A 27,256-nucleotide genomic window follows, 5' to 3' on the forward strand; every position below is an offset into this window, starting at 1 on the left:
AAACCATGAGAAAGCTCCTCACAACTGACATGCTGATGCAATAAAATTTTGCTTTCCTGGATGTGGTGTTGTCAGAGGCTCAAACCACATCCATGGGCCACAATATTTTGCTTCACTTGCAGCTGTCTTCCTTTCATGCAGCCACTTCACAAACAAAGCAGAGTCTGAGATAATCTTGAGGGTCTTAGTTTTGGGCTATGCCTGGCACCTATGGGGGTACAATGAAGGGAGAACAGGAGCAAGGGCCTGAGGGCTGTTTTTGTTGGATCCAGGTCTTGTACATGGGTTGAAGGTTCTGTTTCTACCTCTGCTCACCTCAGCCTGTGTTGGCCAACCTGAGGGCAGTAGGTGTGTCAATGTGCCTTGTTCTGCTTTGCTTGCTGTGATGGGTCACCAGCAAAATGTTCTTAAATTGCCAAGAATTCAGGCCCTCTCCAAAAATAACAATCTGGGAGGTTTAGACCCGCCCAGAACTGAGTGCTTTCAGCCACAAATGCAGTTCAGGAGATAAACTGCTCTGAAAAGGGACTGACACCAGGCCAGTGGCTGCCTCTTGGGTAAAGAGTTGCTCCCTGCTTTCTTCCACTTATAGTGTGCTCCTCTGTATTTGCTGAAATGCTAATTAGGAACCTGTGTTTCCCAACTGGATCAACTGACTTGGCACTCCATCCCCAGCAATTTCCTCCTGTTTCACAGCCCAGCCCTACCCAATGCCTTTCTTGTGCAAGGAGGGGAAAAATAAACCTTGCATCATTCCCAGGAGACTGATAAATACTGACTGTAGTAGTCCTGAAGGACAAACCAGTCCCAAAATGCAGGGCCCCATATAACCAGCAATCCAATGAACATGACCTAAAGCTGAAGGACTTCAGTGCAGTGCGGGCAACCTGAGAGTGTTTTGGGAAGCTTTCGCCTCTTTAGGCAGGTCCCAAGCCATTAAGGACTTCATGGGTGGAAAACGACCTCTTAAATCAAGCTGAAAAGCAGTTGGTGGCCAGTGCAGGATGTAGAACTTGGGTTTAATGCAGCCATAAAAGGAGACACCACTTAATGAGCAAATGTCAAAATCCACATCAGCCCACGATAAATTTAAGAGTTGCTCTGAGTGTTATTGACTGGCCCTATTCTGTGACAGCATTATGGGGTTTCAGAGTTGGCCAGAAAGGTGAAGGATTAGTCAGAGTTTTATTCTGGTTGCTGTTCTTGGCACACACTGGCTCCTGCCTTCCAGAAGCTCTCACATCCCAGGTATCTGGTAGACCAGCGTGATTTTTATCTGCATGTGAAACTCCACTTGTGTGGACTTGAAATCCCAGCCTTCAGGGTTGCCATCATGCCTGGGCATGACTGGAGGTTTTCATAAGCTGATGTCCTCTTCCTCCACAGTCCAGCTTGTCCATCACCACTTCTCCCAGAGTCCCATGCAGGGACAGGGACTGTCTCCCATCTTGGGACTATGGAGAAGGGGCTTTATGGGCAGCCTCCAGGCAGAGCTCACCTGTGGGATGGAGGAGCAGCCCCTGCGTGCCCCTTGCCTGTAAACGCATTGCACAAAGGTAATGCTGGAAGCTGATGAAGTAAAATACCAGGTACAGTGTGAGCTCACCAGTATTTGCATAAATAGCTACTGACCAAATTTCATAGACATGGGATGATTTTTGATGCAAACAGACCTCTCATTCCTGGGTCCCCGGTTACTTGCCCTCAGAACACATTGGTCAGTTTTCTTCCCTTGAGTTCTTAATCAGGGCAACCATTGGCTTTAGCACAAATTATCAGTGGCTGTTTCAGTTGCAAGAGCCCTGGTGATCTTTGCTGTGGAAGCATAAAAGTAGTGAGGGAGGAGATGGCTGTTGGGAACAGCCTCCCTGCAGTGTTGTATGGCTGAGGGAAGCACAGCTTCAGGCTTGCAGGTCACACACTGGCTGCTTACTTCTCTGTGCTGGGTGGATGCTTTGAAAACTTAATCAAGTTTTATAGCTTTAATTTCGTGCCTGACTCCCCTTTTGCCTTTTCTTTTCAACTGTCTCACAACCCAGAGCAAATGAGTCCATTTGGGCTATAAAGGGAAAGAACTGGCAAACAGTCTAAAATATTTTAGCTTGCCTAGTGAATGACAGGAGAAAATGACTCTTCCTGCTTCGTGCCACTTCCATCATTTCTGCAAGCTCCCTCATGCTTTCCTATGTGATTAATTAGAAATAGCCAGGGAATAAGGTGGTGTTGCTGAAAGCTTTAAGTTTTAAAAGTACTTTGTGAAAGTATGTCCTGCCCATGGTTGTGTTCTCCATGGTTGTATTCCACATCCTGACCTGCTGTAACCTGTGGGGCGGTGCTGGGATCCTCATTGTCTCCTGGACTGGGATGTGCTGAAGATGCCACTGGCAGCTCTTGATGCTCTGTCTAGTTCATGTGAGGGAACAAAGTGATAGGGAATAGTAAAGCAGGGGCTGAAACTGGGTGCAAGAGGACACCTGTGAGTGAAGTCCTGCTGTTGGCAAGCCAGGGAAAAATTGCACCCTCTTGCCTGAACTGGGAAAAGATTTGCATTTGGGATGCTGAGGGGAAGTGAGGTAGATGTGCTCCAGTGAGCTGCTGCTTTTCTGCTATACCATCCTCTCATTCCCATGGGGAAATGAGCTCTAGATTGGGGCTGAGGTCTCAGTGGTGTTGACATGAGCCAGGACAACCACCTGGTGCAGCTCAGGATCCATCCTGACCAGTCTGGAGCTGGTGTGGTACATGTAGACACGGTCCAAGCACACAGTGTAGCCCAGCTAATCCATTCGTGGATAACTGGGAGATTACTCAGATGGATTTCGAATATAGTTGCCTTTAATAATAATCCCCCCCCTAATCCCTAAATCAGTGGGAAATGGATTTCTCTGTATGAACCAAATGGCCTGTGAAGGCATTTTAGGGAGAAGAATTCTTGTGTATCTATGTGTGAACATACATGTAAATGCATATGGATATTTTTGTTCCTCTTCCTTGCTCTTCTGACCCATGTCTGTGTGTTTTGCTGGCAGGGACCTGATGCCCAAGACACTGGAGGGGCAGATCACCATGGAGAAGACCCCCAGCTACTTCGTCACCAAGGAGGCCCCAGCCCGCATCTCCTCCATGTCCAAGGGCACAAAGCTCATCGTGGTGGTGCGGGACCCCGTGACCAGAGCCATCTCGGACTACACCCAGACGCTCTCCAAGAAACCCGACATCCCCACCTTTGAGAGCCTGACCTTCAAAAACAGGACTACGGGCCTGATCGACACCTCGTGGAGCGCCATCCAGATTGGCATCTATGCCAAGCACCTGGAGAACTGGCTCCTCTACTTCCCCATCGGGCAGATCCTCTTTGTCAGTGGGGAGAGGCTGATCAGTGACCCCGCGGGGGAGCTGGGCAGGGTCCAGGACTTTCTGGGCCTCAAGAGGATCATCACTGACAAACACTTCTACTTCAACAAAACCAAGGGGTTCCCGTGCCTGAAGAAGGCGGAAGGCAGCAGCAAACCCCACTGCCTGGGGAAGACGAAAGGCAGGACCCACCCTGACATCGACCAGGAGGTGGTGCAGAGGCTGCGGGACTTCTACCGACCCTTCAACATGAAGTTCTACCAGATGACAGGGCAGGACTTTGGCTGGGACTGAGCCTGGCACGGGAAAGTCCCCTGTAATTACTTGCCCAGCACGGTTTGCTTATATAAAGAGAGATATATGTATGTAAAATGTACAGAAATCTATTTTATAATAATTTATTTTTAATTCCTAAGCAATTAATTCACTAAGCTGCCTAACCACACTGGCTAGAACGGTAGCCTGTAACGTTTAACATTCCACGGTATTTTAATTCTAATATGTCTCTCCTTTCCTTGTTTTTTTTCCCTTCTGCTTTCTCTTTGTTTTGGTTTGTAACAGACAGTGCTTCCACTTTTCCTAAACAAAATTTGTATTTAAGAATCAAACGAAGCAAGGGAGGGAGGGAAAGCACAAGTTTATTTTTGTTACGGGTATCTGGCCTTTATAAACACTTGCTTTCCCTATTCCAGTGTCCCAGTCTCTGCTGCAGTGTTGTGCTCCCTCAACCCACAGTTTTCTGGTTAGTTCCATGGCCCAGGGGGGGTTTCTCTGTGGTGGGTGGGAGGAAGGCTGGGCATCCCTGTACCCCACATACCTCTGCTGAGCAGCAGCATGTTTTCCCAGTGGCTGTAAGCGTGGGAACCCCAAGCCATAGGTCTCCTGCTCAGGACTGCCGGGAGGGCAACGTGCTCTTTTTCCAGCAGAGAAGCTGCAGAGCCTGTTGCATGGGCAGAGCTCTCGTCAGTACAGTTTTCCTTCCTGCTTTTTGTCCAGGAGGTTCTTTCCCATGATCCCTCTATGCATTTAAAATCTTTACTGCAGGACAAATGTGAAATGCTGTGTCTGTGTGTGACACGTGTGGTGCTGGTCAGAGTGACCTGCAGGAAGTGTCGCTCCAGGAATACTCACGCACGCCAGGCACTGCTGGGAGATGGCAGTGCCTGCAGCACGTGGAGCACCCTTCATGTACCAAAGACACCAGCAGAAAACCTCAGGTGTCTCCCTGGCATCATGCCCAGGAGCATGTCCCAGGACATGGCACAGGCAGTGTTACCTCCAGCCCCAGGGCTACCGCAGCACCTCCCAGTACTGGAGGTACTGAGACTGGGGAACATCACCCTTAGCCCTGTTAATTCCCATCACTCTTTGGTCCAACACCCTATCTGTGGTCTCTCCCAAGGAGCATCATTTGCTTAGAGCCAAGAAGAGGTGCTGCTTTACCAACAAGGGTGAATATGTAGGAAGGCAGGGGGGAATCTGGGCACGCTGGGGTTGGGGTATTTGTGGCAGTCTAGGGGTGCCCTGGCTGAGCACAGGGGTGGCAGCCAGGCAGGACAGGAGGCTCCAAGCATGTAACCATTAACCTGAATGAAATCCTTCTCCTTGGGTGGAACCAGTGGCTGTGGGACTCCAGGACAGGTTGGGTGGGCTGTCCTGAGAGCTCTGCCAGTGTTTTGTGAGCTGAGGAGGTCCTGATAAACACCATGTGTGTCCGATGCCTTATCGTTACTGTCAGAGGTTCTGCCAGCTTGACTGGAACACTTTTGGAGCAAGGTAGCAGCAGAAGTGATTTTCTCATTGAATTTTTAACAGAAACAGAGCTATGATGTCTTTGGGCAGCAAAACTCGTCACACCTCACCTGCAGCACTGAAATGATGCACTGCACTGAGCATCTCCTGGTGTTGCACTTCCATAAGCAGTGTGAGTGAAACTGGAAACAACAAAAGCACCAATGGGCAGAACATCTAATTTCGTATGCATTGCCTATAGAAATCTGTGCCCTGCACCTCTCCACAGTTACCCGTAGCTCCTCCTTGGAGCTGCCCACTGCTGAGCTGTGTCCAGCTGTGGTGGGCCCCATTCAGTGGTGTTTCCCAAATGTTTGTTTTACTTTTGCAGCCTCCTCGCTCTTGCTTGCCTCTTCCGTCTCTCTGCTGTGGCTGTTGGGTGATGAAAATGTTCCTCAGAGCCTGGGCTTCTCTGTCTGGGTCTCGATCTAGTCCTGCTCCGGCAGACAGAGCAAAGAGCAGACTCGGCTCTGGGTCTGTTGCAGGGATCTGCAGGTGCCAGGGAGCTGCCCTTAAGAGCTGTTTAAACCTGAGCTCTTTTGTCTTGGCTCAGCAGTGTCACGTCTCCAAAGGGATTTAGGGACTTGCACTGCCATATGTGGGTTCACATTTGGGGTGCAGTGCATGTGGGTGACCTCAAGGAAAGGGAGATTTTAAGCTTAACATCATCAGGCTGAGCTGCCTACAAAACTGCTGTGAGCAGGATGCAAATCCCTCCTTGGGGTTTGCCTCCAAACACATCTTCCCACAAACAGAGAAGTTCTCCTTCTTGCCCTGAGCCATTTCTAGTGAAGAAATGACAATTTGGGCCAATACAGTCTGACTTCAGGGGGCACAGGTGGGATGCTGGACCTGCTGGGCTGTGCAGGCTGATAACCCCTGCTTTTCCCCAGTCCTGTAAAATCCAGCTGCAGGCCTGAGCGGCTGGGTGAATCTATGCACTTTCGAGGGGTTTGGCTTCAACTCCATCCAGGTCCCTGGCTCTGTTCCCTGCTGCCAGGACAGGTGATGAATGCAGGAGTGTGTCTGCTTTATCCCAGACCCTGCCAGTCTTGGGTGGCTGAGGGAAAGGAGCTGCAGGCACTGAGAAGAAAATACTTCCATGGAAAAACAAGTGATTTATGGTTCTCAAAACCTTGGTCTTCCTTCTAGCAGCTTATGCAATGCATAGAAAGAAGCTTGACCCCTCCACTTGGCCTTTGGGTGAGCCCCCAGCCGTGGCCATGCCACTTCCCAGGGCGTTTCACTGGTGGAGCCTCCAGGCCCTGTGTGTCGGCTTGGGCTCCTTTCCAGGCGCTTCCCTCTGGAGCAAGTGCCGGCTGCTCAGTGCTGCAAGAGTTTTGCATCCCTTACGTCTTCCTTCTTGCTTTCTTGGAAACAAGTTGTTAATATCCCAATGCCTTCCTCGGCTGTACAGCAGAGTGTGGGCTTAATTTGTATAATCAAGTCCTGCTGCAAAAAGCTCTTGTGGAGCAAACTTGTTGGAGAGTGGAAATACAGAGAGTGAATAATAACTCTTCTAACCATAAGCAAATTGTTAGTCCTGACTCGATATCCTTCAGGATGAAATCTGCATTAGACTTTTAATGTAAAAAAGCCTTACCTAACAAATATGACAATGAAGGTGAATCATCTATGGTGTTCATCTGGTTGCTAATATTGGAATCAGTGCATTTTTTTTTTAAATACCCCTTAAAAAAAAAAAAAGTTAAGCTTGGAAGTGTGATTAGAAGTTTGGTTGGTTGATTTTTTTTCCACATTGTAACATTAATTTATGGCTGAGTTTCATTCAGTCCTGTATCCAGAAGTGTAGTACAGGTATTAGTGATGTGTTGTCTGTAACATGGTTCTATAGTGTAGTAGCCAATTTGTAAAAAAAAAGAACAAAATGGAAAGCAAAACAAACAAACAAAAAAAGCCACAAAAAGGAAAATCTAAAAAAAATGTATATGGAGTATTTTGTGGTATGTACAACACAAATTAATTTTACACAGAGAAAGATGTTTCTAAGAAAATGAAATTCTGAAAATTCATACTATTTGTATGAACAAATAAAACTCTATTTTACTAAGTGACAGGCACAGCTGTGTTCATTTGGGGGGGTTGGAGGTGCTGTCCCCTGTACTGGCACGTCCATCCCAGGGCTGTCCGTGCAGCTGTGCTGGCCTGGTGGCAAAGCCCAGGAGCCTGTGCTGAGGCCAGCGGGACATGATCCTGAACATGGGCTCCCATCCAGCACTCAGCTGTTCTGGAGCCAGAGGCTTTGCTGGGGGTGGATGTGTCCAAGTTTTGCTCAGGCAGTTGTGTGGGGGCTGATCTGTCGTGCTGGACACACCTTCATCCAGTGCCATGTCAGGGAAGAGATCTGAGAGATTACCCTTGGCCCTGCTGCAAAAACTGGATGGGCTCAGGGATGCTGCAGGACAAACTCAGTCCTTTACAGCTGCAGTGGGGAACCTTTCCAGTGCCAAGTTACTTTTCCAAAGCTTTGCTCTTACTGTAGTGATGCTGATCCAGCCTCTGGGGGCAGTGGTTGCTGTTGCTCCCTACACACTTGCATTTTTTTACATAAAACTTCATTATCATTAAATTCAGAAGAGTCCCAGGCCAGTGCTATACAAAGCAGCACCTGAAGAATGATACAGATTTATGTTATGTACCAAATGCTGTTAAAAATCAATTTAAATAATTTCATTTTTCTTTGCAAGCCTTGCATCTGGTGCAGAGTAATTGATGGGACTCTTTCAGATTGTCCATTTTTCAGAGACCTTCTAGAGAAGGAGTCAAAACAGAGCACAAGATTTAATTTAGCAATTTAGGAAGAATTCAACCAGGAAACCTCCAGCTGGTCAGGACTGTAATTAGCTGCTCCCAAACTCTGGCAAAGCTTAAATTCCATAGGTGTCTCATTTTTAAAGTATGTAGATTTTGCTTTAACATTCCCATGTAACTTTCAAGCAGCACAGCTGGATGACCTCAGCTTGATGGAGTTGAGCTGCTCCTTACCTCATTCTCACATCCCCTTGATTTCGTTCCAAACCAGGTGTGAATGCCCCAGCAGATGTCAGTCCTGGAGGCAGCCTGGATCTGAGCTCACCCTGATTTTGCAGCAGCTCGTGGACCCCTGTCCCTCATTTCTGTATTTTATATGAGCTGCTCAGTTCTGGGTTGGAAAGAGTGTGGGTGCTTTTCCTTCTCAGAGGGGTTGGTGCTGCAGAGGAAAGGGAAGGTGAGTCCTTGTGGGGTTCAGCATCTGCCCTGTCCTCTGTATCTCCCTGAAAACTATTCCCAGTTGTATCTGGGCTTGTGGATATTGGGAATTCATTCCCCGGTTTGGTTTGGGGGCCATTCTCAGGTGCTGTTTTGGCAAGAGCACCTAGAAGACAAGGATAAGAATGTCTGTGGTTCATGGGGCTCTGAATACAGAGAAGGGATTACTTGGAAGAAGATGGGCTAAAGGGTCTCCTTATAGATCTGGGAACATCAGCTGAAGGAGGAAGCTCCTGAAGAAGGCAAACGGATTGATAAAGAGGTAGGTGAGGCTGTTGAAAGGTTGCTGCTAAAGATGGTGATAGCCAAGGTGGGTTTACTTTTTCTCTTGGTTGATACAAGAAAGGTGAGAAATAATTTCTTTAACATAGAAATCAAACAGATCTCCAGGTTGTGCAAGTGACCGTGGCATTTCTAGGGGAGATGCTTAGGCTGATGGCAGCATCCCAGAGAAGAAGCATCACCTTGCAGGGATGAGAATACACAGAGCAGGTCGGAATTCACCTGAAAGGGTACAGGCTGCTGCCAGGAACATCTCTGTCTGGCACTCAAAGGCTGTGGAGACCTCCCTGAGGAAGGTGAGAAAAGGTTGAAACAAGAAACGATAATCTGGAGAGTCTGTAAGCACTAGGGAAAGGTCTGGGGAAGATCTGTGAAGGCAAGAAGTGCTGGTAAAGCTTGGAGTTGAGTCCATGCTAACAAAGGCAGTGAAAAAGTTGGTAGATTTCATAGGTAGAACCACATTTATTGAGCTTCAGGCCAAAATGATTCATTTAAAAGCACCTTGAAGCTTGAGAAGGTTTTCACTGGGGCCTGTTTTCAGGAAAGTCTTTATTATATATGTGTATTTTCCTTGTGCCTGGTGTTCAGATGGCTGTGAGTTTGTGCTGCTGGCAGTCCCAGATCCCCAACTACCATTGTATTGCAGTTTTTGTTATTTTTTTCTCCCCTTCAAAAATGTTACCTAGCCACTAGATCTGCCTGTAAATTGCTTTATTTGAAGCTAAACTGTTATCCTCCAGTTTCTCTCTGTGGTTAAGAATCATGGTGTTAAAACTTCCCTAATGCATATATTTAGAAAGGTAATTTGTTATAAATCATTCAAACATTTCTATTCAAGGCAATTGTTCAGCACCTTGTTAAATAGCTTCTTTATTAGAGAGAGGAATTCCTGTGTTAAATGTTAGTGCTGGTACCTTCAGCTAGGATAAAACCTTATGGCCATTGCAAGTCCTCTGACTTTCCTCTAAATCAGGATTTCCTCCCTTTACAGATTAAAATTGATTTCATTAAAACACCTGATTGTTGCAGGTTCCTACAGCCTAATTCACTGGGAGAGCAGGTGGTCCCAAACACGCAGTAAGTTGGCTGGTCTCACTGTCTCTGAGCTCTTCTCACCAAGCTGTTTATTCTCTTTTCCTCCTGCTGCTTTCCCTTATCTTCCAGAGACCATGATTCCATCCTGCAGGACTTTTAGATCTCAACTTCTGCCTCTGCAATTTACTCTTTCCCCCTGAGAAGGGGCTTACAAATAGGATTGCAAGAATCAGCCACTCTCACCAGAACAATTTACTTAAGAACTGGAGAGCATCGTCCTCCAGGAATATTATTTACAACTATTTATAAAGTCAGCTCTAATTGTGAGGTTTAATTCATGCTCATTAAGTCCTCTGAGATGCTTGATGAGCAGCACTGGAGCAGTGCTAAGGGTTCCTGGCTATTTGAGCTGCTCACAGCAGTGAAGGCATCACCATTTTTCTTGCCTTGATCTTTTCCCCATCCCACCAGGGACTGAATAGGGAGAACATTGGTACCAGCTGTGCTCAGGAACAATCCGGATATTGGGCTTTTGCCAGAAATTACAGCCCATGTGCTGGTAGCCACCAAAACCCTGAAGAAAAGGGATGAAGTTTTAAAATAATATGCTCCAGAAATGGCTTGGCAGAGAACGTACAGCTGGCTGCTTTGACACTGAGGTTATTTAGCTGGGAATTCATGTGTCAAAACCTTAAAAGCTTCACCAAAGAAAATTAAAGAAAGTGCCATGATTCCAGCTAATTAAATAATGTCAGCCAAATATAATTTATTTCTCACTATCACTCATGTCTACAACAGAATTATCTCATTTTTGATTTCTAATGACTTATTCTCTCTCATTAATCTGGTCATGAATTATTTTTATAAACTTTCTGGCATTGAAGCAAAGAATTTTTTTCTTTTTAATAAGGAGAGAATCCCTAGATAATTCTGCATCACCCTTGAGAGGGAGCAGGGAGTGTAGCTTAGGTTTCATGGCACAAGCCCAGCCTCCCTTCCCAGAAACTCTGGTAGGCTCTACCCCAGGTCTTACCCAGGACTTCAGCTTAGCCTTGCTCCCTGAGAAATTCCTTCCAGTACCACACTGCATATTCAGGCTCTGGTTTAGGCTTTTATTCTATCAAAAAAGAGGCTTTTCCCTGCAGTTTTCATGGAAGCTTTTTCAAGTGCTTTTCGCAGAGCATCACTGGCTTTTTTGTTTCTCCCAGGATCCCTGGCTCTTCTCATAGATACAGGCTGTTTCTGAGGTTTAAAATTCGGTTCCTTCACTTGGGTCATCCATGGTTCTGTCCCAGGCATGTGTGTCCTGGTTATTGGAAGTGTTCATGTTTCTGCTTTCCTGCTTTGGTTTGTGTGTTGTTTTTTTATCTCAAGTTGAGCTTGTTTCCAAGTCCCCCGAGCAAGTCCCGAGGATGCTCCCAAACAGGACTGGATCAGATGTGTTGTTTTTATCTGATCCCAGATAGCTCCAAGGGCAAGGAACTGGAGATGAACCTTTGTTTTCTGCTGCTCATGGGTGAATCTGTAATGCGGAGGTCTGTGCTCTGCTGGGTTTCTCTAGCAGTGTACCCCTTGAGCATAACCCAAAGACACCAGCAAATACCCTTAGTGTGAAAGGGCCAGTCCCGGCTACAGAGCAAAGTAACTCAGGTGATTTAGAAAGGCAAGAAAGTGTTGGATGCTTTACATGTATTGGCCTGACCTCCAAAAAAATCTCTTTGTTTCTAAGCGCTTCAGAAGCAGAGCCTGCTACCCTCAGGCAGCAAGAGCTCTGCATCCCGTGGGAGGAGCTGCCACTTCCAGCCAGCCTCGGCTGGTGCAAGGTAACCTGGTTAGCAGGTGACCCGGGCAGACAGCAAGAGTTGCTCCAGCACCTCCCTGGGGAAAGCAGGAGAGAGCACAGCCAGGAATGCCAGGCAGGCAGAGTCTCAGCTGGCAGAGATCCAGTGCTTTCAAAGGGCGAGCTGGGAGGAGGCTGCAGGCAGTGAACAGATGGCTGGAGGGTGGTGTGGAGAGTGGGAAAGGGAGCACTGCACAGGGACAAATATTGATCTTCTGTGTCCTTTGCGTGGGCTGGGGCTGGTTAGAGGTACCTTATATGTAAGGGTACTTCTGTAACTCAGCAGGTCATGTCCACCTTAACAATAAATGTGTAATTTAAGTTGGATATGGCTGACTGGCCACAGCTTGTGGAACTCACACCAGGAGTGAACTTTGGATAGGAGGAGTCACCTACAGTTCAGCATTTCCCTGGTGCTTCACCAACATCTTTCAAGGGCTATGTGATTACAGCTGGCTTGGATTTACCATTGTCTTCTTCTCTGACATGATTTAACCCCAGCCAGGATCTCATCCCCACTCACTTACTGTCCCCTGGTGGGATGAGGGACAGAATCGAGAGAGCAAGTCTGAGAAAACTTGTGGCTTGAGAAAAAGACAGTTCAATATGTAAAGCAAAAGCCATGTTAGGAAGCAGATCAAAACCAGTCACGCATTCCCCGCTTCCCAAGGCAGTCAGGTGCTCAGCCATCCCCAGGACAGCAGGGCTCCATCAGATGTAATGGTGACTTGAGAAAACAAACACCATTCCTCCAAATGTCCTTCGTTTTTACTTGTTCCCCAGCTCTATATGCTGAGCATGATGCAATATCGTCCGGAATATCCCTTGAATCAACTGTCCTGGCTGTGTCTCCTCCCAGCTCTTTGTGCCCCCTCAGCCTCCTAAGTGGTGGGATGGGGCGGACAGCAGAAAAGCCCCTGACTTTATTCCAGCCCTGCTCAGCAGTAGGGGAAACATCCCTGGGTTATCAACACTGTTTCCAGCACAAATCCAAATCACAGCCCTGTACCAGCTACTATAAAGAAAATTAACTCTATCCCCGCCCAAACCAGCACACTTTTTCACCTGTGCCCTCCTGGATGACCAGACAGGCTCCAGTGCTGAATTTCTAAAGCTGAGCTCAGGGAGGAACAAGGGGAAAGTGAGCGGGTAAATCAAATTCATGTGGTTGCAGCCCACATGGCTGGAGGACTCTGGTTGCACCATGATCTGTCACTGCTGAGAACAGGGAGAGGCTCTGGCAAACCTGCCCTCAGTCCAGGATCCCACATCTCAGTGGGCAAAGGACAGACCATGCTGTCTACACCCTGCTGCAGGAGATGCAGAGCTGCTCTACTCTATGTCCCACTCTCCCCTCCTCCTAAGCCAAAACAAAACTTGAAAATCAAAAAGCCGAACAAGGAAAATGCCTCTAAAATCCAAAGGAGTTTCTGATTCATTTCTCCTCCCCAGATTTTCATTATTTCCTATGGAAAATCTATTTCACCCACAAAAACCTGCTCTGCAGAAACTTCCATGTAGTTAAAAACTAAGAAAACATCTTTTTGGAAAATGGAATATCACTAACACTTGTGCTAATTCTGGCACAGCAGAAGGCAGCCAGATGGGGCAGTGGGAACTGGGAGGTGAGGACCTTGACTGCTGGATGTGTCTGCAGCAGGAGGGAGGTGAAAGCCCCATGTCTCAGCTGATACCTGAGCAAACCTGCAGCTGAATTCTATCAGGCAGATAGGGAGATGTGCTGGAGCCACTGGGCTGTACTGGTATCCAAATCCACCTGAAATGCTGTTCAGTCATGGGCTAAAACAGGATTGACTGCAGAACTGTCAGACAGGCCTTGGCTTTCTTTGATGATGAGAATCATGGAAAGAGTAAACTTCAGGCCAAGTACTAATACAGCTCTTCCAGGGTGAAGCTCCAAAGCACAAATCTCCTGGGGACCATCAGCACCAAGAAAGCACAGAGATGGCACCCCTGCTGAAGTGCAGTGTGGAATTTAGCAGACACCTACCCAAAACCTGGGGTCACAGTCCTGTGGGCAAGGTGGAATGGCTTCAAAGTGAAGGGGGGCAGGTATACACTAAGCATTAGGAAGAGATTCTTCCCTGTGAGAGTGGTGAGGCCAGCTGTGGCTGCCCCGTCCCTGGAAGTGTCCAAGGTCAGGTTGGACGGGGCTTGGAGCACAACCTGGTCTGGTGGAAGGTGTCTCTGCCCATGGCAGGGAGTTTGGAACTAGTTGATCCTTGAGGTCCCTTCCAATCCAAACCATTCCATGATTCTACATGTTGCATCTCCATCTGCAGCATGGGCTGTGGTCTGCTCAGATGATCCTCAGACATGGGCATAGAACATTACTGTATTAAGTTTTTCTCAAGTCTTTGTATCAAATTCCAATGTGGAGAGCGAAATCCTCATTTTGGTATAAATCAGCCCCATTTCACATGCTGCAGCTGACGTTGTCCAAGTAATTTCAGTGGTTCTTGCGGGGCTTACAGCATCTGGTGGGATCCGCTTTTATGGAGCTTCTAAGCTCAAAACACAGCAGCAAACGCCTGCACAGCCAGTCCTCAGCTCCATCCTGAGTAGCCCTGTGGTACTGATGGAGACTGGCTACCTTGACAAGGCCACAGATGTATGAAGTGATAGAGTTATACAAGAAATCCAGCTTGCTGTCAGTCCTCGAGGAATTCATATGCCATGTGTCAGGCTGGCATTATTCATCCCTGGAGGGGAAACAGTGCTGGGATCTCATTACATTACTCTGTGTATACTTGTTTTATGCCTCTTTGTTTGAGAGCATGTTTGGCAACTCAGTTGCTCAAGTATTGTGCAGGAAAATAGTGTTTATGTATCAGCAGTGAAAAACTGTGTGCAGACGGTCAGGGGTGCAATTCCAACGGGACAACATTGTGAGGGATGTGGGGGTGAGGAGTCCTGTGCAGGACATCTTGGAGTAAGCAGGTCAGGATGCTGGGATTAGGGGCACAAAGACTGGAATACCTGTAAAACGGGAGTCTATGAAACATTTGTTGAGTGTCTGCATTGCCATTTGTGGCAGAGCCCACACTGCCCGTGAAAGGGATCAACCCTTGTGCTTGTGTGTAGCTCTTTAAAGATGACGCTGAAGGGCTGTGTTTGGGTCCGCACAGACCAAACCATGGGGTCGTTGCAATTGCAGAAGGTCACCTCCAGGAGTCCTGGCTGTCTCAGGGACTCCACTTTCCACCCTCTCAAGGAAGGATAATAGTGGGAAACTTTGATCTTCTGGGTGTTTCTTGGCATTTTGCAGACACTCCAAAAGATTTGTAATGAGGCACTTTTCTTATTCTGTAAATCCTATTTTCAATGGCAACTTGGTCCCTTGGCACTCACTTTCCTATGGAATACTGATGGGGACTAGTTTTCTATGGCCTCTAGCTTCAAAATACAGAAGAAATTTGCTTACACTGTTGGTTAGAAGCCTATTTATGTTCTGGGCCTCAGGACCAACCATTTCTGAAAATGTTACCTCAAAACACTTCAGCCCAAGGTGTTCGGGTGGTTTTGCTGGCTCTTCAGAGGTTCACAACCCATTTAGGAGGTTATCTAGAAAGTTAAAACAAAATTCTGTGTTTTGGGAGGCTTCATTTATGCTCCTGGATTGTTTTGATGGAGTGTTTTTGGCAAGGTGCTTACCCTGCCAGACCACCTTTGTGTTGTTTCCATCCGGAGAGCAGAGGTCCCAAATCAGCCTTACCATATCCTGACAGAATCGTTAGTTCTGAAGCAGCACTTAGATACTACAGATGGATCCATGCGTATCTTTTTTGCAGTCCACTGCCTTCACTCTCCCATTTTAAAGTTTAAATAATGATGTAACCTGGGAATAAACAGTAAATTCAGGAACAGCTTATAATTTAGAAAAGATTGACTAATTCTTGGCAAGGGCAAGTTGGCATAGCTGTGTTGACTTCAAGGGAGCAGAATTGATTGATGTTAACAATGTGGCTGGCCCTGTTTCTCCAGATGTTCTGGTGAATGCCTGCAGATAATGAATCCTGTCTGGAAATCTGCAGAAATTTATGAATATTTGTGGGATAAAGATGTTGTTACATGGATTACTGTGACCTCTCCAGGCATGGCTCAGTGCAGGGCAAGAAGCAGCCCTGCTCTGCTTGCTGAGGCATAAATGCTGCCAGAGAGACCCTAATTCAGTTGTGGAGGACAAAGCTGTTGCAATCACTGCTGAGGATGGATTTATCAAGTGAGTGATCGTAGCTTGCTCTGCGTGTGTGTGTGTGTGACATAAACATCTCTTATTTTCATTTGTAAAATTTCTCCTTGGCTCACCTCAGGGCAGATACTTCTGAGAGCTCAATTACAGGCAGTTGTAGTTGCTTGACAACACTTCTGGCAGAGTGCAGGGCTGTGTCTCTGTCAGAGAGCAGGTCTCTGTTTATTAATGTACTGACATCAAGCAGTGCCCAAGTCACCTGGGAAGCTGCTGAGCTTCTCACAGGGATGGAAAGAGATGAAGCCTGGAGTGTGAGGTCCTTGTGGCTGTTGCAGGAATTTCCAATAGGTCTTTGGTCACTTTGAATCCCATTGGGATGGAAGGGCATCATCCCTGTGGAATGGTCAGTCCTTGTCTCCAAAAGCATTGCCATTCAGACAGGAGAAATTTCATCCCTGCACCACAAGTGCAAAGGGATTTACCCAAAGATGTGCAGGGAGCCTGTGGCACTGCTTGCAATCAAAGGTGGATTCCTGGCTCTCAGCCTGCAGTTCTTTAAAGCATTTCAGCAGATACAAATCCCATCTGAGGATTGGACTTCTGCTCTCCGGAGGGATTAGAGAGTGGAAACTGTCCCTATGTGTCAGAGCAACCAACTGGCACAGTCCCTATGGAGCTTGAGGGGATGGCCCCTGCTGTCCTTCACCAGTGTCTCCCCACCTGGAGGGGTCTAAGGTGAGGAAGGGTCTCTGGAGGTTTACAGCACCCAAATGATGCCTTTTGAAATTGTAATTGAAGAAATCTTGTTTGTGAAATCTTCAGCATAAGGGTGGCAAGGCTGGGTTAGAAACAGTGGGTTTCTGCTGCAAAACATCTGATTTGTCTTGTGGCTGTCTCTGCTTGGAGTAGCCTTGTGCAGTGACAGGAAAACTGAAAGCAGCTAATCTGTTTGTAAACTTCTCTTGATCCTGGAGACTGGGCTCACACGGAACACTGCCTTGGAGAGGAGGGTGTCATTGGGCTGGAGAAGACCCTGAGCTGCTCATCCAATAAACTTTTGAAGTGTTTCCTACCAGAGGATAAAAAATTCTCCATCACAGCATCACAGAATATCCCAAGCTGGAAGGGACTCACAAGTATCAACAGGTCCAACCTCTGACTCTGCACAGAAATCCCAACAATCCCATCCTGTGCATCCCTGGCAGTGGTGTCCAAATGCTCCTGGAGCTCTGACAGCCTTGGGGCTGTGCCCATTCCCTGGGGAGCCTGGGCAGTGCCTCTGAGGGAGGCCACCCTCTGAGGGGAGAACCTTTTTCTAATATCCAACCTAAACCTTCCATGACACAGCTCCTGCCATTCCCTGGGATCCTGTCCCTGATCACAGAGAGCAGAGATCAGAGCTGTCCCTCTGCTGTCCCTCGGGAGGGAGTTGTGGCTTCTCTGAGGTCTCCCCTCAGCCTCTTCCTCTCCAGCATGAACAAACTCAGCACAAAACAGGAGAGAGAAAATAAAAAGTGTCACTGAGACAATATTCCTCTTCAATGATCTGCAGAGGTTTTGTGTCTCCAGTTATTCTTAGACCTTTCTTATTAAAATGTTAATACAGAGTTCACAAGAACAGAACCCTAATCGACACACAGTGTGTATTAAATAAATAATAAATGGGAATGAAGTATCAATGAGTGGTGTCTATGGCAGACATCTGTTTTCTCACTGGCCTGCAGCCATCCTTTCCTGGGCTGTGATCGCACCAGCCAAGCGAGGTCAGCCAAGTTCAGCTCTTGGATGAGGATCAGCTTGTGGATGCAGTGCTATGGGAGCTGTGTGCTGGTACCTGTAGGCTTCTTCACTGGCATCTGCCCTTCCTGAGAGCAGAGGTAATGTCAGGCAGGTCATCAACCTCCCTAGGATGATCATCTTCAAATGCTGTACTCACTGACAAAATCAGTGTGCAGGTGTGGCTGCCCATGGATTAGGAAAAGCTTCTGGTTAGAGATTTTTCCTGAATATTGTGATATATTAATGTTTTTATGTGATGCTGAATGACAGAAAGGCACAAGACTAGCTTCTTGGCAAGCAAAGAGCATGAACACCCAAACAAATGTGGATTGGTGCTATTCACAGGAAGGAACAAAAGATATAGAAGATTTCAGAAGAGTTTTAATAAAAAAGAAAGAAAAATCATGGTTTCACAGTGATGAAGCAGTTTCAGATGGTGCTGACTGATGTCAGTGGGGCTTTGGCAGAGTGAGAGGAGAGCAGTCCCTGAGATGACCAGATGTGGCTCTGATTCCACTTAATCTCTGTAGCAGGAGAGGTTTTGGTTCTGAGAACTAAATTCTCCTGTCTAGAGCATAGATATGAATAGATGCAAAGGTATTTCTTGAGGTGGAAAAGCATTTTTTTTTTCAGCTTTGCCCCCTTCCTCCTAGAAGTAGACTGAGCTGTGCCTCCAGTGCCATTAGAACTGTGGAATTGCCCACTGGAGGAGGCCCGCAGCTGTCGGTCAAATGTCCCTGTTCTGTGCACCTGCTGCCAGAGCTCCATTAATGGAGTATTAATGGTAGAAATGAAGTAAAATTAGAAAGCTGAGAGTTGCATTGTAATAGTGTGTGCCCTTGTGGTAGGGACTGATGGAAAATGCCAAATATAATGGATTTCATGATAAAAATTGCAGGAAACAATGGTTCTGTGTGATGACAACTCCTGGAGCAGAGCAGAAGTTGCGTTGATGTTATCATGTACTTAATGAGATGTTTTGAACCCAAAACACTTTACACTGGGGATGTCACTGGCTTCATGTAGTTTTAAGGGAGGGTTCACAAGTGGTATTTGGCCTCTGGAAAAGGCCAATTAGTTTAAATGACACTTCAGCCCAAGCGACAGAACTTGAGCGATCGCCCAGGATCTGGGTAGCTAATGGTGCCTTTCAGTTCGAGCCTGTCTGTTTAAACACTGTCAGGAACCTGGTGTTGAGACAAGCAGTTTCTTGGTTTTGCCTTCTTGGGGTGATGGGAAACGGCTGTTCCTCTCTGGAGTGTCCCGGGAGGTGCAGGCACATCCCTGCCCCAGGGATGGAAATGCAGCCAGAGCCTTCTGCCTGCAGCTGGTGAAGGGTCAGGGAAAGATCCAAGGGGCTGAGCAGTGTTACAAAGCTCATTCATATTCAGGGTCTACTCAGTAACATCAGGATGAAATACCTGCCCTCTCCATTGTTTCCTACCTTCACCCAGCCCCCCGCAGCCCAGGTGGTGGACAACAGCAGGAGACAACCTCACTGGGCATGGGGACATACCACAGCAAAGCATCAGGGCACACAGGTATCAAGTTCCTCCTCAGGTGTTTATCCTTGCTGGTTTCTCACTGGAAGAGGTCAAAATGAGATAACTTCACACCTTGGAAGACCTGGGTTACAGCCCATGAGTGGAGCAGAACTGGGAAGGTCCTGGGAGAGTAGGTCTCTCCTGGCTGCTGAGATGGGCAGCTCTGGAAGCTCCAAGTCTTAGGGATGGACATCTGGGGAAAACACTGATCTTGGTATTGCCAGACTGATGGGACGAGCATCAGAGCAGCTTCAGGTGCTCCATCTACACTGTGTATGGAGGTAAGTCAGGCCAAGATGTGTATCCCTGATGTGTTTAATTCAAAATAACGAGCTGTGGAGGTTCACCAGTCTATGAGGGAATCTGAACATTTCTTCAGGATGCTCACCCAGAGAGTAGTCACTGGTTTTGGAGGAAAGATGTCACACACTCTGTCACCTTGATGGGAAACAGTAACCCAGCAGGACCCAGCACCAGAGAATCCTGTTTCAGTCACCAAGCACTGCAAAAGTGAGAATGAATGGGAGCCTTGGCGCTGATTTCCCCCTCTTGAGGCTGATAAAACTCCACCAAGGTCATAACCCAGCAGCCAGGAATGACAGCGCTGAAACCTCAGAGGGATAAAGCTGGTCTTCCCCCAGCCTGACAGTAACAAATGGGCTCAGGTGGGTTCTTTACCTTGGAATCATAGAATCACTAAGATTGGAAAAGACCACCAAGATCGTCGAGTCCAACCTTCCTGTGCTGCTGTGATGAGCTCTGTAACCTTCCACTTCTCCAGAAACTTGCATCTAGGCCTAATCTTCCTTTAAATTTATCTTAATTATTAATGCAACACATCTGTTAGAAGTCATGTCAGCTCAGAATAAGGGAAGGGATTAAGGTAAGCTTTGGGATATGCTTCAAGTGTCTGTACTTAGCATTTCTAATACTGAAATCTTTAAATGGACAGAAAAGTTTGTCCAGAGCCCAAAGTCATCAGCTCATTACTGAATTTAATGCACAGTGTGACTAATTAAGATTTAGGAGCTTGCATTGTATGTATTAGTGCTCTTCCTGGGCTTGCGTGTAGGAAGGGACCCAGCATCAGAGAGGGGTCTCACCTGCCCAGCCTGTGTGCTGCTGGGTCTGTACCATCCCCTGAGCTGGGACCAGGCACCCGCCACCAGGGGAGTTATCCTGCACCTCCCATGGAAGGGCTGGCGTCCCCAGGGGCACACTGGAGCCCCAGTTCTGCCACTGTCCTTGGCAAATGGTTCATCATTCCCTGCCTGCAAGTGGGGGTAATTTTTCAGGCTGTCACCCAGCTGTTAAAAATTCTTGCATCTTCCTAGGAAATAGGGTTGCATGTAAGGGTGGGCAGCAAAACTGAAGAGGAATTGTACCTTTGAAATAACAATGACAGAGCCAGAAATAAATTTCTATAGCTGTGGAATCCCAAATCCATGCTCCCTCAGCAGTCAGCAGAAAACTGGGGATACTCCCAAACTATGGCTGAGGAGAGCTGTCTGTGAAAGCAGAGCCCTAAATGTTGGCCCTGATACATTCAGGCCAAAGTTAATTATCTCAAAAAGAGTAATTCTGTTGGGTGTAAGCCAAATACCGTTTCGCTTGCATTTACATGTTGTCTGAAATGATTTGTCAACAATCTTCTGTAATTAGATCTTGATTTAGGCTAATCAGGGTATGTCTTGTTAACTCGAAGTGTGTATTTAAACCTCCATTGAACGTAATAGGACACAAGCACATGCTGAGGAAATATGAAATATTTTCACAAAAAGACTGAACTGAAATAGCCTTTTTTGCTGTTTCAACCATTCTTTCCACTGTCAAGGAAAAAAAAATCCATTATTCTAATATCATGAGCTGTCTCCAATTATTTTGCCAAGCTGGGAAATTTGTGAAAATTCCACTCTGGAAATGTGAAAGCAAAACACGTTAGTATGTTAAAGTGGTTTAAAGCCACTGCTGAGAAAGTGGTGACATGGTGGCTTTGTTCCAATTTTCTATCTGTGTTGGGTTTTTTGTTTTGCCTTTTGTCCCTACAGGAATTCCAGGACTGACTCAATTTTATAAAAGTCACTTGGATTCCACAAGGACTGAATTTGCAGCCTTGCTAATGTAATTAACATCTATTAGTGAGCGTGTGCCACGAGCAGCTTAATAGGAAAATCTAATAACGTGTCCTATTGGAATGTTCCCTGTTAAATCGTCAAAGTGCTTTAGTGTATGTTTTCTGTAGGCAGCACTGTATAATGGAAATGTTACACAAATTAGTATTAGGCCCTTGGTGAAATGGGATCTTTTATTTAATTTGATTTTACAGCCCGGATGCAGAGTGATTGCTGCCTTGGCCTTGCCAGCATGTGGCCAGGCAGAATTAGGTTTTGCTGGGATCACCTTTGGAATGACTCCTCCACAGCCCTTGCCTACGGAGTGGCTGGGGTTCGCTTTTTACCTGACCTGTAAATGGCATTAATAATGTCCTTGTGGAGCAATAGCATGGCAGGATGGGCTCCATAAAAGCAGGAATCCTGTGGCTGACCAGTGTTGTGTTTTATTTTTTTAAGGTGGGTAATAAAAGAAGAAAATTGAAAGCTCGTGCCTTTGGTTTTGTTTGGGAGCAGAGGTGCAGCTGTTTGAATAAAGCCCCCCTTGTTCTTTGGGTGCTGCTGCTGCCCAATTGCTGGAGCCCCATTGGGTTTACTCAGGGTCTTAGTGGTGGTTAATGGAGCAGGAACAGTTGGACCCTCATGCCAAGTTCTGGGACTGCAGAGAGAGCAGCTGGGTCTCCCGCTGGGAAGGGACAGAGGGCTAGGAGAGCACAGCCACTGCTCTGCTCGTGGGGTGCCAGCCATGAGTGCCCACAGCTGGGCAATGTCTCCATCATCCCTGCTTTACTCCTGGGAGAACTGAGTTGTGAGGAGGGTGATGCTCCCATCCCCTTGGACTTGGGGAAGGGGTAAAATCCCAGAGGAGCTGCTTCTCTTCTCAGTAACTACATAGTAACCTCGGTAAGTCAGCAGTATATGCCCACATTAACCTCTTCCCTCCAAAATCAGAGTGGCAAATGTTCGTGCTGCATGAAGGAGATGATGGGTTGTCTCAGTTTGGGGTGGTGCAGCTCTGAGAATTCAGTCTCAGCAAAATACTTAGTGAAAAGTGAGATTTCTTCCTCTTTTAGTTGTTTCTCTTCTGGAGAGGAGAAGGGATGAACATCCCCCTGGAAGGAGAAAAAGGAGGGCAATTTGTTAAGAAACTCTCTGAGGTGGGCAGCATATCTGCAGTTAATACGTAAGGGGAAGGGTTTGCCTCTCTCTTCAGGCTGCTGCTTTAACTCACCCCAGGAGGAAACCACCAGGCCAGGGGCTCTTTAATTTTTCATCAGGCAAACCTGTTTCCTTCCCTATTGAGGAGAATTTCTTCTTTAGAGCAGACTGATTCTGTCCTATGCACCATCTTGTACTTGGGGCTTGCAGCACAGCTCCTGCAGCTCCTTCTGCAGCATCGGGCACTTCTCAGATGTGTCTGAAGTCGAGATCTCCTCCAGGAGCAGCTCCGGCTGTAAACTGGGCTGATTGTGCTGCAAGAATAGCAGATTATGGAAGACTTTGCTGAGCAGCCCCCTTGAGTTCTGCCTCCCTTGGAGCAGCAATATGCCTGTCAGCAGCTAACCCTGGGCTGCACAGCCAGCGTCCAAGTGTCCCTGAGCCTGAAATAGCCACGTTTGGTTTGGATTTAATGGCAATTTCCCTCAAAGCAGTGGCCCAGCAACTCACACATAAATTTGAGCAACCTGGTCTAGAGGAAATTGTCCCTGCCCATGGCAGGGATTTGGAATGAGATGGTCGTTAAGGTCCCTTCCAACCCAAACCATTCTGGGATTCTGTGTCTAAGGCTCACTGGGACTCTGTCTTTCAGAAAAGCACCATGAGCATGGCAGGAGCTTCTCTGGGTACAAATCCTCTCCCAAACATCAAGATGCTAAAATGAAACTGCAAACTCAGGAGCAGACCCAGGTTTCCTGGTTCAGTGAACTGTGAGCTGCTGTCCTGATCCAAAAGAAAGCAGGAAAACCGGACTTTCCAAAAATACTGTCAGGATTCTGACAGAGTTTTCCTGCTGGCTTTCAACAGCATTTAAGCAAAGCTAGAGCTGAATTGATAGTGCTGGTATGCAAGGGCTGGGGAACAGGGAGGGGGGATAGAGAAGGGAAATTATTTGGGCAGTTCTCAATGGAAAATGATTTTAACAACAACAAACCCATTCTGTCTGCTTGTAAAACAATGAACTTTAAATCCTTGTGCCCTCTAAGTGAAAAGCCCCTGGGCAGGGACAACTTTGACCAAAATCATTAAACAGGGAAACCTACACTTCTTGTATGTTCCCATTACCAGTTGCAAGAGCCTATGAGTGTCTTTATAGATTTCTGCTGTTGTAAAGGAAGAAAAGAGTTGTTGGTTCCTCATACTGATGAGTCTGTAAAACCTTTGCTTGGATTTTTTTGGTTAGTTCTGTTTTTTTGGGGGGAGGGTTTAATGTTGTTGGGTTTTTCTTCTATTTTTATTTCCCCATGAATATTAAAGCAGTTCTCAGAAGCTGGCTGGGTTCACTTTCACTTTGAATTAGATAAGCTGAGGCAAATATGGGGCTGTACCTTGCCCAAGATCGTAAAATGGATAAATGACAACATTTGGGGTAGAACCCAAGTTTTTCCTGGTTCAAGCTGGCTGTGCAGAGACTCAAGAGGGCTTCCCTGGAAGCAGGTCAGGACTATTTCCCTCACCTGTGAGCCGAGCTCTCTCCTAGCAGCAGGGCCATAGACCCCACTTTGTACCATTTAACTACTGATTTATATCTTCACTGGAAGGCCTTACACACAGGCAGACCTGGAAGTAACAGTACTTGATAAAATCCTTCAATTTTCTTGGTTTGTAATTGATGTCAGCAGTTTTATGCCTGCATAGAGCATCAGCATGAACCATGTGGAAATGACTGATGAGATGTTGGGTCCATGTCAGGAGAAGGGGCAAGAGCTGCCTTTCTCTTGAAGTATTTGGCTTTTATTAGCTACCTGTAACTGCAAACAGTCATATTGGGGCTTCTCTGGCCAAGAACCACTTGGTTTAGGTGCAGCATAGAGAGAAACCTTTTTTCATGCCTGTGGTGCTGCTGTCTTGTGTCCCCACCACGTTATGCTTCTCTTGGTTGAATATTGCCACTCAGCAAAATTTAAATTAATTTCTATCTTACAGGACATTGTATTCTCTGACGGAAAGTCTTAGTGAGTGCTGGGTGAAACAGGGATGTGGGTCCAAGGACAGTGCTGTGTGTTAGTGTGTCTGCGTGTGTGTCCTCACTGGTGTCACCTGGGCCAACTTGTCCTGGCCTCACATCTCCTGAAGGCGTGAGATGGCTACAGAAACATGACCTCTTTGAGACCTTGGAGTCAATCCCATGCATTTGAGAGAAAAACATTGCTGTTCAGGAGGAAAAGTAGTAGAAGCTGCTGTCTGGGGCGGTGGGACACAATGTCCCAGCCACATCCTGGCCACGGCACGTGTTGTGGCCCTGGGTCAGGCTCTCCAAGGACATGCTGGTGGTATCTGTCCTTGTAGAGCCCGCAGCTGAACTTCCTGATGCACTGTTTGGAAGCTTTCATGGTTTGAATCTTCCTGTGATCTGGGGCAGTGAAAGTAAATGTAGAGGAGTGAGAAAAAGGGGTGAAAGGTGGAAAAGGAGAGACAAAGTGGAATATTGTGCTAGGTTTTGTCTTCAACCAAACCCCAAGCTGTGTTTTATCAGATGCTCTTGTCACAAAGACTGTTTTCTGCAGGGACAGTGTCTGGGTGATGCTGATACGAGCAGGAGTTTGGGATTTGTGATGGGATATCTGGTTTGAATCAAATAAAGAATCACTCTGAATCCCTGCCCAAAGCACAAATGAAGCCTGCAGCATGTTAACAAGATGAGAAAGTCTGGCCAACTCACTTAATCTATTTCAGGCTCCTCTTGGCTTCCAGGTGTTCATCCTGGATCACAAGCCAAAACATCCTGGGAGACGCTCTTGCTGTCATATTTTCAGCCCATCTGATAAGGCTCTTGCCTCCGAGCCGGCATGCTGCTGCAAGATTCCCACTCTGCCCTAGCCAGGGATGTCAGCTTAGGGCTTCAAGGCCAGATCTAAACTGTAAATAGAAAAATAGAGGTTTTGTCAACTAAATGCCTCACCAGCTGTATGTAACTCAACCTCAGAGTTCCCTTTTGGGATATGTGCTTTTTCCATGGATGGGCAACTTATTTTCTTGTTCAGAGCCCTATCAACCCTCATGTCACTTCTCTCTATTTTAAAGGGTGTGCAAGGAACTGGGCAATGCTGGTTGATCTAAGGGAGGTCCAAGCTCACTTCTGTCCCCAGACAAATCTACCTGACAGCCACATACTCCCTTGTTGACAAAACCATGCTAGGACATCTTGACTGTGCCTAGGATTCCAGATGGTCTTAAGGAAGCAAGGAGAGGCCCATGCTAAAATGGGAATGGGTTTGGGGCTGATGATGGTCATACTCTTCAGACTACATTCACAATTCACAGCTCTAGACTTGGACTTCCTTGTTCTTCCTTGACTCTCTGGGCTCTGACTTGCTTTGCAAAGAGCAATGTAGTTTTTGGCAGGGCTCAGTAGCCCCTGCTGGAAGGAAAAAGCCCCTGAGCTGTGCCCGTGACCAGCCTTCTCTGAGGAACCTGGTTAGTGAGGGAGGAGGAGAAGAAGCAAGAAAGAGGAAAGCCTCCCCTCTGATGATTTTCCCAAGCACTTGATGGAGATTGGACTGCCCCAACAAGGCTAAAACTCAACCCAAGGGGCTTGTCTTTGCCACAAACCCCTGGCTTTTCCATAGTTAAATAGAAGATGCTTCAGACTGACTTTTCAGTGTTTCTCTGAATTATCTGTGTGTTCTCCTGTACATTACAAGTACTTGCATTTTTTTCCCCCAAAGAGCTGAATCTAGTCACTTTTTTCCTCTAGGCTTCAGAGGAAATGGAAAGGTACTTAACTTATGTTTTATTCATTGCAGTCACTATCTCTTGTTAATTTACTTACATTATTTACAGAATTTTAAAGTATTTTGTGTGTCAGGCAGCATCCCAGGCCCTATAAAATGCTAATTTTCAAACTGTATCAGAGGCAAACATCTTTCCTGGGCCTCTAGGTAGACAAAGGGTCATCCCCATTCCTAATTTATTTTTTATGATTCTATATTTAAATGCAATAAAGCCTGCTTGAATGGCAGATCTCAGGCAACCCACTTCTCGGTGCAGTTAAATTTTATGAAGATCCATTGTGGTTGTGCTACTGGTACAATAAATTTAATTTTTGATCTAGTGCCCTTAATTACTAAGGATGACTGAACCTGGTTTAAGTACAGGAATAACTATCTTGGATTTTTGCCCTCAATGAGAACGAACACAGGGTTCCAAAAGTTCAAGTAACTTTCTGAAAAGAAACTAAGTTTTATTTTCACAGTGGCTTCTTTGCACTTCCTGGTTCCAGTGAGAGAGGAAGTGGGGGAAAACTCAAACCCCAGAAGGGTCTTAATGTTTTAGGTTTTAATCTCATGTCTGTGAGCTCTCGGCAAATTGGTCCATTTCCCAGCCTTGGGGAGTTGGAATCTTTCAAAGTGCTGGGGCAGTGGACACCGTAAAATTGAGCAACACATGAAGATTGAGGGACATTTTAAGATAGTCTGAATCACTGTGACATGCCTGAACCATGTGTTTCCTACTGCTCAGCTCACTCTCAAGGTTTAAGGCCTATCAATAGGAAACATGAGACAGTAGATTCCAGTGGCTTTTGTCCTGGCAGAGTAAGGCCAGAGGTGTGTGGTCACCACAGCATACCCTATGAGTGTCTCTTGGTCACAGTGGTTGTCACCACTGGTGTCTGCTGTACTTCTCCAGGTGTCCCTGAGGCATGCTCTTCTGCCCAGCTAAGAAAATATGGTGGTCCCACTGTGGCAGGGAGAACAGCTTATCCAGGCCTCTCCTGATAGCTCTGGAGAAATCTTAGGTGAAAATGAGATGTTCTGGTGTGAAGTATCACATTTCTGCTTGCTGAATGTGGGAACAAACAACCCCACAGGTCTGGAGC

General features: G+C 46.7%; 1 protein-coding gene across 1 annotated transcript in view; it reads left to right on the plus strand.

The window, feature by feature from the left end:
• Nucleotides 1–7,220, plus strand: part of HS3ST3B1 (heparan sulfate-glucosamine 3-sulfotransferase 3B1) — a 30,303-nt gene extending 23,083 nt beyond the window's left edge. Inside the window, exon 2 of the mRNA XM_039562388.1 lies at nt 3,030–7,220. Coding sequence (XP_039418322.1) covers nt 3,030–3,648 — 619 coding nt within the window. The 3' untranslated portion in view covers nt 3,649–7,220. The remainder of the gene's footprint in view (nt 1–3,029) is intronic.
• Nucleotides 7,221–27,256: the final 20,036 nt, after the last annotated feature.

The sequence above is a fragment of the Corvus cornix genome, chromosome 18, assembly GCF_000738735.6.
Source record: "Corvus cornix cornix isolate S_Up_H32 chromosome 18, ASM73873v5, whole genome shotgun sequence".
In the NCBI taxonomy this organism is placed as follows: domain Eukaryota; kingdom Metazoa; phylum Chordata; class Aves; order Passeriformes; family Corvidae; genus Corvus; species Corvus cornix.